At 41.3% G+C, this 13,256-nt stretch overlaps 1 protein-coding gene across 1 annotated transcript in view; it reads right to left on the bottom strand.

The window, feature by feature from the left end:
* LOC129033918 (inhibitor of carbonic anhydrase-like) overlaps window positions 1-13,256 on the bottom strand; it is a 40,101-nt gene that overhangs the window by 14,485 nt on the left and 12,360 nt on the right. The window contains 1 exon segment of the mRNA XM_054483118.2: window positions 12,171-12,691. Coding sequence (XP_054339093.1) covers window positions 12,432-12,691 — 260 coding nt within the window. The 3' untranslated portion in view covers window positions 12,171-12,431.

The following is a 13,256-nucleotide window of genomic DNA, read 5'->3' as shown; positions in this document are numbered from 1 at the left end:
TCTGTGTGACTGCTTTATGTCTCCCTCCATTGCTACTGGGCCCTTTGGCAAAATACACCCTGAGAGACCATTTAGTATAGAGAAGTGATTTTACAGAGACAAAAACTGAGCTCAGCTGGAGGACATAACTGGTAGGCTGTCCAGCAAGATGGAAAGCTAGAATCTAGGACTATGAACTCAATAGCCTGAGCTGTCCCCACTGTCCTGTGACACACTTTCTTGAAAAGTGTTATTCATAATTTCTTCCAACATTATTTAAAGATTGTACTTCCCATTGCTCCTTCACCAAGACAGGTCAAGTCCCAAGACCTTCAGATAGGCCTATGAGAGGTGGCTGGTTAAGCTGAACAGAGTCCAGTGCTCCTAGGGCCAAAGTAAACTGATCACTGATCCTTCTACTACCTCCAGAGTAAACTCCCTTGTTTAATGTCCTCAGGGTCCATGGAAAAAGAAGATCAAAGTTCACCAGGTTTCTCAGCTGTCCAAAGTAAATATCTGACCTATACAGATTTGCAAATAATTGGTGTCAACTTTGGTTTCTACAATGGAATGATTTTACCCTTTTAGTTGTTTTAAATATTCCTCACAGATAGGCCTTTAGAATATGTATACGTAAAGTGATACATGTACAATTTAATAAGACTTACCAACCCCCTAGGGTAGCATCTACTTAAAATCAGTTCAACAAATCTCCATCCCTACACTTCTACGACTCAGGGAAAGGCAGTGTGAGGTCACAGAAGAATCACTGAACTGAAGCTATGAATGCACAAAAATTGTATGTAAACGTGTGTGTGTATGCATGCTTGTGTGTGTGTTACTAGAATGAGAGTTACCAGCTTTTATTAATCTTCAAAGGGATCCATTAGTATCCCAAATATATTGAAATGTTAAACATTAATTATCTGCTCTGGCTTTCTTTCCAAGTTCTTAGAATTGGGACAAAGCAGAGGTGGGGTTCTTGACAGTGCTCCCCCAGTGCCACTGAAAGACCCCTATTGGACCAGGGTCTTCAGGCTCCTGCCTCAGGTCTGTGCCACTTAGGACTGCAAGGTTGACTCTCCTGGTATAGAAAATTGGTGGTAGAACCACAAGCCCATCATAGCCAGCAGTCTCTGGGCTTTGGATAACAGAGTCTGAAGATTTGTAGCAGGTGAAACTCCAGGGGAGAGTCTTCCAGAAGCCCAGAATAAAGGATAGGCATGCCCATGGCTTCCTGGGGGAAAACTTCAAGGAGAGAACACAGGACTCAATGTGAAAATGCCATTTCCAGAAGGAGTGAGGTCCTGTCCCCAGAAACTCCTGGGTAGGAAGCTCATGAGCCAGGGGCCCTTCCTGTCCCCTCTAGGACTGAGTTCTAGGCTGGAGAGAAGATCTGCCTTCTGCTGGGTTCTTCAGCTCTGGCAACTAAATGAGCTGGAAGAGTCAATCTGGTAGCCCACTGGGTAGATGAGGAGCTTGAGATAGGAGCTCATTTCGCTAGATGTGCTGATATCAATGTAGGGACACAAGAAACATGAAAAAGCAAGAGAATATGACACCACAATAAATGTCCACTAAAAGGCCACAAAGAAAGGGGAATTTACAAAACACCTGAAAAGAAATTTAAAAATACTGATCTTAAGGAAGCTCAGTGGGATACAAGAGAACACAGACAAACAATTCAATGAAATCAGGAAAACAATTTATGATCTGAATGAAAGAAATCAACAAAGAGATATCATATAAAAGAACCAAACAGATATTGTGAAGTGAAAAAATTCAATGAATAAAATAAAATAATACAATTAAGTGCTTCATCAACAGACTAAATCAAGCAAAAGAAAGAAGTTCTGAACTTGAAGATAGCTATTTTAAAGTAACCCAGTCAGAGAGAAAAAAAACAAGAATAAAAAGGAATGAAGAAACCCTATGGTACTTATGGGACACCATTCAGTGAACAGATATTCACATTATAGAAATATCAGATGAGAAGAGATGAAGAAAGTCACAGAAAACCAATTTAATGAAATAATAGCTAAACACTTCTCAAATATAGTAAGAGATATGAACATCCAGATTCAGGAGACCCAAAGGTCTCCAACTAGATTCAACCCAAAAAGATTCTCTCTGAGGAACGTTATAATCAAACTGTCAAAAGTCAAAGACCGAGAAAATTCTAAAAGCCACAAGAGAAGTGTGTCAAGTCACATATAAGGGAATTCCTATCAGACTATCAGCATATTTCTCAGCAGAAACTTTGCAGACCAGGAGAGAATGGCATGACATATTCAAAGTGCTGAGAGGAAAAAAAAAAACTGTCAACCAAGAATATTGTGTCCCACAAAGTTATCCCTCAGAAATGAAGAAGAAATAAAGTCCTTCACAGACAAGCAAAAGTTAAGAGAATTAATCACCGCTAAGACCAGCCTTACAAGAAATGTTTAAAGGAGTGCTGCAACAAGAAACAAAAGGATGATAATTACTGTCATTAAAAACATATTAAAATATAAAACTTACTGGTAGAAGTGATTTCATAAATCAAACTAAGTATACTCAGTGATATAATGGTGCTATGTAAAACTCTCAGTCTTCTAGATGAAGATTTAAAGTTAAATGGTTAAAAAACAACTACAATTAGTGGCTGAGGAACACATCATAGATAAAGAAGTAAATTAGGGCAACAAAAATATTAACTGTGGGAGGGAAAATGAGTACTTTTATGCAGCTAAAGTTAAGTTGTTATCAGCTTAAAATTGTCTATTATACTTACGAGACTCACATTAGCCCCATGGTAACCACAAATAAATAAATTACAGCAGATATGCAAATAAGAAAGAGAAACCACAGAAAATCACCAAACCACAGAAGTAAACAAAAAAAGAGGAATAAAGAAACAAAGAATCTACCAAACTACCAGAAAACAATTAACAAAAATGTCAGGAGTAAGTTCTTATCTATCAATAACAGCCTTTGAATGTAAATGGGTTACATTCTCAAATTAAAAGATATAGGGTGGCTAAGTAAATAAGACTCAACTATGTGCTCTCTACAGGAGACCTCACCATTAAAGACAAACATAGACTGAAAGTGAAAAGATGGAAAAAGATATTCCACGCAAATAGAAACCAGAAGCAAGCAGAAGTAGCCATATTACATCAGATAAAATAGACATTAAGTCAAAAATTGTAAAAAGAGGCCAGGCATGGTGGCTCATGCCTGTAATCCCAGCACTTTGGGAGGCCAAGGCAGGGAGATTGCTTGAGCTCAGGAGTTTGAGATCAGCCTGTGCAACACGGCGAAACCCAGTCTCCACAAAAAATACAAAAAAAATTAGCCAAGCTTGGTGGCAAGCATCTGTAGTCTCAGCTACTCAGGAAGCTGAGGTGGGAGGATGGCTTGACCCCAGGAGGCAGAGGTTGCAGTGAGCCAAGTTCGTATCACTGCACTCCAGCATGGGTGACACAGCCAGACCCTGTCTCAAACAACAGCAGCAACAACAAAAACAACCTATAAAAAGAGACAAAGAAGGTCATTATATAATGATGATAATGATGAAGGGATCAATTCAACAAGAAGATATAACAATTGTAAGTAGATATGCATCCAATAGTGGAGCACCCAAATATATAAAGCAAATATTATTACACCTAAATGGAGAGATAAACTGTAATACAGTGATAATAGAGGACTTCAACACTCAACTTCCAACAATGAACAGATTATTTAGACAAAAAATAAGCAAAAAGAAAAAAGGCTTTAACTGCATCATAGATCAAATGGGCCTAAAAGATATTTACAGAACATTCCATCCAACAGCTGCAGAGTATGCATTCTTCTCAACTGCACATGGGACATTCTCCAGGATATATCACATTAGGCCACAAAACAAGTCTTAACAAATTTAAAAAGATAGACATCATACAAAGTATTTTTTCTAACCACAGTGGTATACAACTAAAAATCAACAGTAAGAAAAACTTCAGAATCTTTACATATATATTAAACATCATGCTTCTAAACAACTGGTGAGTCAATGAAGAAATTAAAAAGGAAAATTTAAAAATTCCTTAAGACAAATGAGAATGGAAGCACATTGTACTAAAACTTATGAGACACAGCAAAAGCAGTTCTAAGAGGGAAATTTTTAGCAATAAACATCTACAAAAAGAAAGAAGTTTTCTAATAAACAACCTAACTGTGCCCCTCAAGGATCCAGAAAAACAAGAACAAACTAAATCTGAAATTGGTAGAAGGAAGAAAATAATAAAACTCTGAGCAGAAATAAATGAAATAGAGATTAGAGAAACAATTCAAAAAAATTAACAAAACAAAGGTTTGGTTTTTTGAAAAGGTAAACAAAATTGAGAAACCTTTAGCTAAACAAAGAAAACAAGAGAAGATTAAAATGAATAAAATCAGAAATGAAAGAGGAGACATTATAACTGATACCACAGAAATATGAAAGATCATAAGAGACTATTATGAATAATTATATGCCAACAAATTTGATAACATAGAAGAAACAGGTAAATTACTGGACACATAAAACCTACCAAGATTAAATTAAGAAGAAATAGAAAATATGCACAGACCAGTAATAAGTGAGAAAATTGAATCAGTAGTAAAAAATCTTCCATCAAAGAAAAGCCCAGGACCCAATGGCTTCACTGCTAAATTCCACTAAACATTTAAAGAAGAACTAACATTAATTATCCTCCAACTATTTCAGAAAATTGAAGAGGAGAGAATATTTTCAAACTCATTTTATAAGGCCAGAATTATCCTGATTCCAAAACCAGACAAGGACACAACAATAAAAGAAAACTACAGATCAACACCTTTAATGAATATAGATGCAAACATTTCAAGAAGATACTAGTAAATGAAATCAAATGGCACATTAAAAAGATCATTCACTATAATCAAGTGGATTCATCCCAGAAATGCAAGGATAATTTAACATAGACAAATCAACAAATGGGATACAACACATTAATAGAATAAAAGACAAAAACCATATGATTATTTGAATAGACACAAAAAAGGCATTTGATAAAATTCAACCTCACTTCATGATAAAAACTCAACAAATTAAGTAGAGAAAGTATGTACCTCAACATAATAAAGACCATCTATTACAGACCCATAGCTAACATCATACTGAATGAGGAAAAGCTGAAACCTTTTCCTTTAAGATCAGGAAGAGATCAAGGATGCCCACTTTCAGCACTTCTATTCTTCTTAGTATTGGAAATACTAGTAACAACAGTTAGGAAGGAGAAAAAATAGGGAAAAGGCATCCAATTTGGAAAGAGGGAAGTCAAATTATCATTGGAGGAGTCATAATCCTATATAAAGAAAACCTTAAAAACTCCATCAAAAAAACTTAAAGCTAATAAACTATTTAGTAAAGTTGCAGAATATGAAATCAGCACACAAAAATCAGTATCATTTTCATATGCTAATATGAAACTAAAAAAGAAATCAAGAAAATAATTCCATTTACAATAGCTACCAAAAAAGATACCTAGGAATAAACTTAATCAAGGGGGTGAAGGATCTCTACACTAAAAACTGTAAAACTGTGATGAAGAAAATTGAGGACACAAATAAATGGGAAGACATCTCATGTTCATGGATTGGAAAAATTAACATTGTAAAAATGGCCATACTACACAAAGCAATCTATAGAATTAATGTAATCCCTCTCAAAATAACAATGGCATTCTTCATGGAAGTAGAAAAAAAAATCGTAAAATTTATATGGAATCACTAAAGACCCCAAATAGCCAAAACAATCCTGAGCATAAAGAACAAAGCGGGGGGTATCACAGTACCTGACTTTTACTATACTACAGGAGTGGGAGGGAGACACCGCGAGGAACACACTTTGAGCCTCATACCCCTCCCCCACATGCCCAACACTTCCACGCCAACACCTTCAATGCCCACCAATCCCTGGGAATTAGAGGGGATAATGTCATGGACAAAGGAAACTGCTTACTTATTTCTATTATGGATAACCATTGTTTGGGTCCTTATTTTAAATACTAATTAGTCTCTCCAGAGGAGGTGCTTGTGTTCTCCCGTTAACAGGGATATGCAAGGGATGACTCTCTGATTGGATCCAAACTCACAATATTGGAGATTAAAATCAGCATGACAGGTGATTTTGCAGGAATTTTATCACACTCCTATGTCTACTCAGGATTAATGAAGTGAATGTATATCACCATACCTTTGTTCCCCTAATCCCATGAAAAATGTTTCTCTGGGTTCAAGGTACATTCTTTTTAAGAATGCTGAGCACATCAAAAATCAGTGTTATGACACTTAGGTGGAAATGGCTAGCAACTGTCAGGAGCACCTCTCCAGTTTTCTCTCCTGTCTTCAGGTCCCTCTATATCTAGCTAGGATGAACAACTCCCATTCACATTTCCTAAGCTCCACCACCCTATTTCTTTCCTTCATGCCCCTTCATAGAATTCCAGTCCTGAATGAGCATGATCCCTTGTCTTAGATGTGTCTCTATCTCAGGGCAAGGTAGGTAAACAAAAAGAAATCTTCCTGATCCTTAACTTCACCTCAGCGTTCCTGCTTTCCTTTCTCTACTCTAGACTAATCGTTCTCAAAGTTGGAGGTGAGGAACCAGCAGCATCAGTGTTGGCTGGAAACTTGTTGGAAATGCAAATTCTGGGGCTCTGGAGGTGGGGCCCAGGGACTGTGCCTTAACAAGACCTCCAGGAGATTCTGATCCGTGCTCAAGCATGAGGACCACTGCTTTAGACAGCTGCCTTCCTGCTCTGTAGAGCAAACATTTTCCCACTTTCCACAAACTTCTGCCTCTCCACATCCCCTTACCCCACAACATTCATACACTGACCTGTGCTCCTGCTTCCCAGAGAAAACACAGAAATCATTATGTGGCTTTTTCTCAGCATCCCTCCAACAGATCTGCCAGCCTGCATCTCCAGTGCCCTCTTCTGCCAGGTACAGAAGAGGGAAGGTCTCCCTCCCAGCAAACATGTCCTCACCAGGGACCCTGCCCTCACTCTTGGCAACCTTCTGCTACAGCTATACTCTTTCTCTTACTCAATTAGAACCTTTCCTTGTTCACTGGGCTCTTTTCTTCACATTTATATGTCTTTTCATTTTACGAAAACAACAAACCCTGCATTTATCCCACCCTGTTCTCCAGCAATGGGCTTCTCTTCCCACTCATACAAATACCTAAAAGAAATCATCCTCACTCACCATCAGCACCCCTTCCCACCACTCTCCCTTCCCACCACTCTCCTGAACCCTTGCCCATCCAGCGTCCAGGACTCACTCATGATTAAACGTGCTCCCATCAGGGAGCACAGGGTCTATTTCTTGGCATATATTTTATTGGGTCTCTCAAGTTCATTCTTTCCCCAGTGATTTGAAATGTCACCTTTGTTACAGACCAAATGGCAATATATCCATGAATCTCTCTTGGACCTCAATTCTTTTCCACTTGTCATTCTTGCACTTAAACCATCCTTAAACCATTATTACATCATTATAATGTGATTTTTGTATCTAGGAAAACAAAATTCCCTTTGTGTATTCAGTTCTTGTTTGGTCCCTCAAGCATTGTTACTTTTTTGAGAACCAACTCCCCCCACCCCAGCCGCCTCAATCCATGTGGTCACAGTGGAGGCAGCTGTCACCTTACAATGTGACTTCACTGCATGAGTTGCGTGAACAGGAAGCTTTCGCCCAGACTGTTGTGTCAATCCCCCTTCCTGAGCATTGGGACGAATACACTATGGTCTTTGTTTGACTGCTCCTTTATAACTGATGAACTGTAACATCACTGGGACTGCTGGTTGCAAACATTTCCCTCCAGGTAGCCTGAGAAACCAAAACCCACCCTGCAGGGAAGAAGAAAAATGAGGCAGATGTGCAGAGAAAGACAAGCAGACGGGAGAAGCAGGGTGTATCCCTTTATATTAAAAAATCATGTGTTGTCTATTTGGAATTCTAATTTAACTGGACATCCTGAATTGTATGTGGCAACCCTACCCTTAAAGCATTTTCAATGGCCTCCTAGGCTCAGGTATCAGCCCTTTCAAGGAGGGAGCACTCAGAGCACCTGTCAAGACAGTGCCCTTGGTGTAAGCTGCTTCACATGAGGTTTTCTCACTTACAACCAACGGGGTCCTTGTTCATTCTACAGAAGAAAAGAGACATGAAGCAAGGTAAGTAGATAAAATATATAGTAAGCTAGAGAGTAATAAGTGCTAAAGAAAACATAAAGCAAGAAAGGGGGATATGAAGTATTGGCAAGGGTATGTGCAAGCATGTGTGTTTATAGGTTTAAAATTACAGAGTGGCCAGGAAAGTCTGCCCTGAGAAATCCTAAATAAAATGAGGAAACTAGCCATGATGATCTGAGGAAGACAAGCACTCCAGATGGGGGTAGGACCAAGTGCAAAGTCCTCGGGGAAGGGGTGTGCCTGAGGTCTTCGAGGAACAGCCGAGATGCCAAGCTGACTGAAACAGAGAGTGCACAGGGAAAGAAGTAGATGAGGTTGCAAAGGCCTCTTAGATTACAAAGAACCTTATAGATCAAAGAGGCACCTTAACTTTTACTCCGAGTGATATGGGAAATCATTGGTGGGCTTTGAGCAGAGAAGTATTAATATCATGCTTTAAGTTTAACAGAATCACTTTGGCTCATGTGTTGTGGAGGAGAGTGGGACAAGACAGATGCATGGAGACCTGCTAAGGGGCTATGATAAAAATCTGGGGAGAGAAGATGGTGGTTTAGATCAGAATGGTATCAGTGGAGATGGGCAGAGAGATCGATTCTGGATACCTTGAGAAGTACAACCAATATAATTTGGTGATGGACGAGACATGGGGTGTGAGAGAACAAGGGCAGGCATAGGAAGTAGCAAGGTATTGACATTTTTTCCAAAATGAAAAATAGAGTTGCCCTTAACTGAGATGAGGTGGACTACAGGATGCAGCATTTGGGTGGGAGTGTATGGAGTTTCAGGAGCTCAGTTTTGGACACTTAAGTTTGATATGGTGATTAGAAATCCAAGTGGAGATAGCCAGTAGGCAGCTGGATCTACAGGTCTGGGGTTTTAGGAAAACGTCAGAACTAGAATGTAAATTTGGGAATTGTCAGCATACAGAGATAAAATCACCAAGAGAATGGGCAGCAGAGAGAAGAACTCCAAGTACAGAGCCCTGAGTCATGCCAGCATGTAGAGGCTGGGGAATTGGACAGAACCAGCAAAAGAGACTGAGGTGCAGTGTCAGGAGTGGGAGGGGAGAATCCAAGAGAGTGTGGTATTCCTTCTAGAAGCCAAGGAAGAAATCCAAGAGGAGGAAGTGATGGGGGCTGCCAGTGATGCTGGTAGATCAATTAACACTGGAACAGGAATTAAAAGAAATTAAAGAGTGTGTAAGCTGATTGCTTAAAAATCCTGCAACAACACAAGGACCAAGAACTGGCCTTTCAATTTAGCAACAGAGATCACTGGTATAGTTTCATCTCCACAGTGGTCGGTGGTGTACCAAGGGGGTTGGGGTGGTGGGAGTAGTCTGCCCATACTCTGACAATAAAGAGGTATATTTTCTGTAGATCATTGAAAAACAATAATAAAACCAACTCCATGTTGGCGGTTTGGGACCTGAACAGATTCTTAAACTGGGTCCTGGGGAGATTTAAAGGAGAGAAATTTGAGTTAGCAAAGATATTTAACTCTTTCAAGGAATTTTGTTGTAAAAAGAAGAGGAGAAATGGGAGAGGAAAGTGAGGCGGAGAGGTTTTACTTAGTTATTTGTGTTTAAGATGGAAAAACATAGCAGCATGTTTTGTATGCTGATGGAAATGATCTAGTAGAGAAGAAGATTTGATGCTGCCACAGAAAAAGGGAGAACTGCCAGGGCAACAATCCTGAACAGGTGCAGGACAGGACTTAGCGAGGAGATAGCCAGGTCACCCCAGTAAGAGGAGGGAAGGCAGTAACTAGGGCCACAGATGCTGGCATGTGGGTAGATATGGCAGCGGGGTGTTGTAGAATTTATCTTTCGATTTCTTTTCTTAAGAGAAATAGGAAACAAAGGTATGAAAGGTGGGGGAAGAAGTGTTGGAGGCTTAAGGAGAGGAGAAAGTATGGAATTGTCTTCTAGGAGAAATGGGGTAGTGGGAGGACTAGAGATACATGGCTCATTTAACAGGGTCCTCATCACTTAAAGGGAAACCAGCCAGCCTGGAAGTGCAGGCACAGTTGATTGTGAAATGTATGCTTGGAAAGGATAGAAACAAAGGCCATGGGGAAAGGTGCAGGATCAATAGATCACAGGTCAGCAGGAGTGAATGGTTAGAGGAGTCAAGAAACTTAAAGGGCTGGGTGTGGTGGCTCACACCTGTAATCCCAGCACTTTGGGAGGCCGAGGCGGGTGGATCACCTGAGGTCAGGAGTTCAAGACCAGCTTGGCCAACATGGTGAAACCCCGTCTCTACTAAAAATACAAAAATTAGCTGGGCATGGTGGTGGGCACCTGTAATCCCAGCTACTCGGGAGGCTGAGGCAGGAAAACTGCTTCAACCCAGGAGGCGGAGGTTTCATTGAGCCGAGATCGCACCACCACACTCCAGCCTAGGTGACAGAGCAAGACTCCATCTAAAAAAAAAAAAAAAAAAAAAAAAAAACCTCAAGGAAATGAAAAGACAGGTAGGAGATGGGGAGAATGAGTGGTTTGAAGCTAAGACTGCTTTTTATGTGTATGTTCATTTCGGAAGAAGTTGTGGTTCTAGACAGACCATCAAGCCTAATACCAATGCACCTTCTGATGTAAAGAAAAATTAAGCGATTTCATCCAGATTTAATGTAATGATAGTATATGTTGTTGCAGATCTGTGAAAATATGTAATTTATGCACGGCTTATGAAAGAGAGAAAACTTTGGAGAGGGCAGGACAAAGTAGTCTGGTAGTGGAATACCCTGGTGTCTATGAATAAAAGAGAACTTTCTAGAGCCTCATACATTGTTCACATAACTCATTCATACAGCATTGCCCTGCTTCCTCAAAGGTCCAGCACTGCCCACAATACCTAGAGTTAAATCTATGTCCTTAGCCAGGCCAATAGGGCTCCGAGACAGCCAGTGCCTCTCTCTCCGTGCCCTCATCCACAGACCTTCTTCTCTGGCCTCCACACAGCTTGCCTTGCCCTGCCCCTATGCCTTTGTGCTTGCTGTTCCTTCATCCCAGGTTGCTCTTCCTCCAGGTTTTCTCAGGCCTGATTCCCACATGACCCCTCTGCCTGCTGAGGCCTGCCCTGACCACCTTTTCTAAAATTTCTAAAACTGGTTGCTGCTGCATCGCCTCCCTTGGTTCCTCAGTAGCACTTACAGTTGGAAAGTATCCTGCCCTTTATTTATGTGCTGTTGTCCTACTTTCCCCAGAAGACTGGGAGCAGGGGAGGGACAGGTATTATGTGTGGCTTTGAGACAGAAGAGGGACAGGACTTGGTACCCCCCATACCCCACCAAGGACCTCACTGCAAACTGGTAGAGGGGAGGCCCCATGGGTGGCAGGGACCCCAACCAGCCCCTCCAGACCTTGCAACATAAACCTTGCTCAAGGAGCCATACCTGCTGACTGCCGGACCCTGAGGAAGCTAAAAGCAGCAGCTCCCACCATAAATCTTACTATCTCCCACATGCACGCAAGGCCAGGAGAATGACTGATCCTTCACTTTAGCTTCATTATAATACGAAAAATCACACCCAGGGGTGGAGATGTAACATGCTTATAAGACATGCGATGCATGAAGAAGCATGTCATCAAACTGTGGAGGTGCTAAAAGTTCCCTGCCTCTACATTCCTAGACATCACTCCTTTCTCACCGTGGCCCCTTTACAACTTCCTTTTCAACACCCTCTGGGGAGCCAGCCAGAAAATTCTCTCTCCCTTGTGTTGCCTCCCGTATTCCTGGGCATAAGCTCCAACAAAGCCTTGTCTGGGAAAACTATCTTGGCCTTATGACAATTTCTATTGCATTGAGAGCCCAAGAACCCATGGTTGGTAACAGCTTAACTGCTGTAACACCTCTAGTTAGAACAATACCTATTAGGTGCTCAATAAATATTTTTTGAATGGATGGAGGAGCCCAGGAATATCTATTTTTAAAATATACTTACCAGCCAAGTGTAAGAAGTGAGGTGTCTGGTGTCCCTCCTGTGATTTTAAACCAAGGCTCTGATGGATTCTTGACTTGTCCACAATCACACAGAAGAAAGTGGCAAAAGTAGAACTAGAGTTGTGACTCTGCCACCATCATTCTTGCTTCTCCCTAGGTGCCCTAAGGTGCCCTAAATCATCTGGGTCTGCAGGAGAGTGCCCTAGAGAAGAGCTGGACTTGAGTCATTGGAGCCATTCAAAATTTGCAGTAGTTCTGTTTCCTAGATTCTGGCTCCTTCCAAATGCAGCAGCCAGATGCTGGGATGATGGAAGAAGTGACAGGACAAGAAATGTACTGGGTTGGTGCAAAGATAAAGGTGGTGCACAGACACTACTTGCCTGAAAGTCCCACTGGAGCCGTAGTATCTCTCCTGGCTGTTGTGAGCCCATGTGTGGGCAGGATTACACCTGCCACCACACAGAGCACAGAGAAGGGAATCCAGATTAGACCCAGGGGCACAAGTGCAACTGAAGAAATCATCTGCGAGAAAGGACAACCAGAGGTCAGGATCAGCCCTCCCTGCCTGTGTTAGCAAGAAAGCCTCAGATTCTGTCCCCAAAATTGCCTGATAAAGACACATTCAGTTATTTGTAACATATTATTAAAAGCAAGACTTTATGGAATTTAAAAAAAAAAGGTTCCAGCTGGAGATAAGTAAAGGGGAACTGACTCAAGTTGGATCAAGGGTCTGTGAGCTCACAGAGGTCTACTCCATCCCAGCACAGGGCAGTGGCATCAAAAGATGGACACAGAGTTTAACAGTGAGGGGACAAAAGAGAAGTCCTGGCTCGCGGAACCCGGAGCACATGTTTTCTGGGCTCTGCTGCCGTTGCCCTTTTTCACAAGGTGTGCCATCACAGCTTCAAGTCCAGGAAGAGTCTAGAGAGGCACAGCTGCCAAGCCCTGTGCTGGGCTCCAGGGCACCACCACGAGGAAATCAGACACAGGCTCTGCCCTCTTGAAAACTTGCAGCCTGTAGGGTGATAGTCAGAACTCAAGTAACCACACCAGTAAATTCCTGTTTCCCTCTTTGCTCTGGGAAAAA

This window comes from Pongo pygmaeus, chromosome 2 (genome assembly GCF_028885625.2).
Source record: "Pongo pygmaeus isolate AG05252 chromosome 2, NHGRI_mPonPyg2-v2.0_pri, whole genome shotgun sequence".
NCBI lineage: Eukaryota > Metazoa > Chordata > Mammalia > Primates > Hominidae > Pongo > Pongo pygmaeus.
Note: the sequence above shows the minus strand (reverse complement) of the source record. Positions and strands in the feature narration are given on the sequence as shown.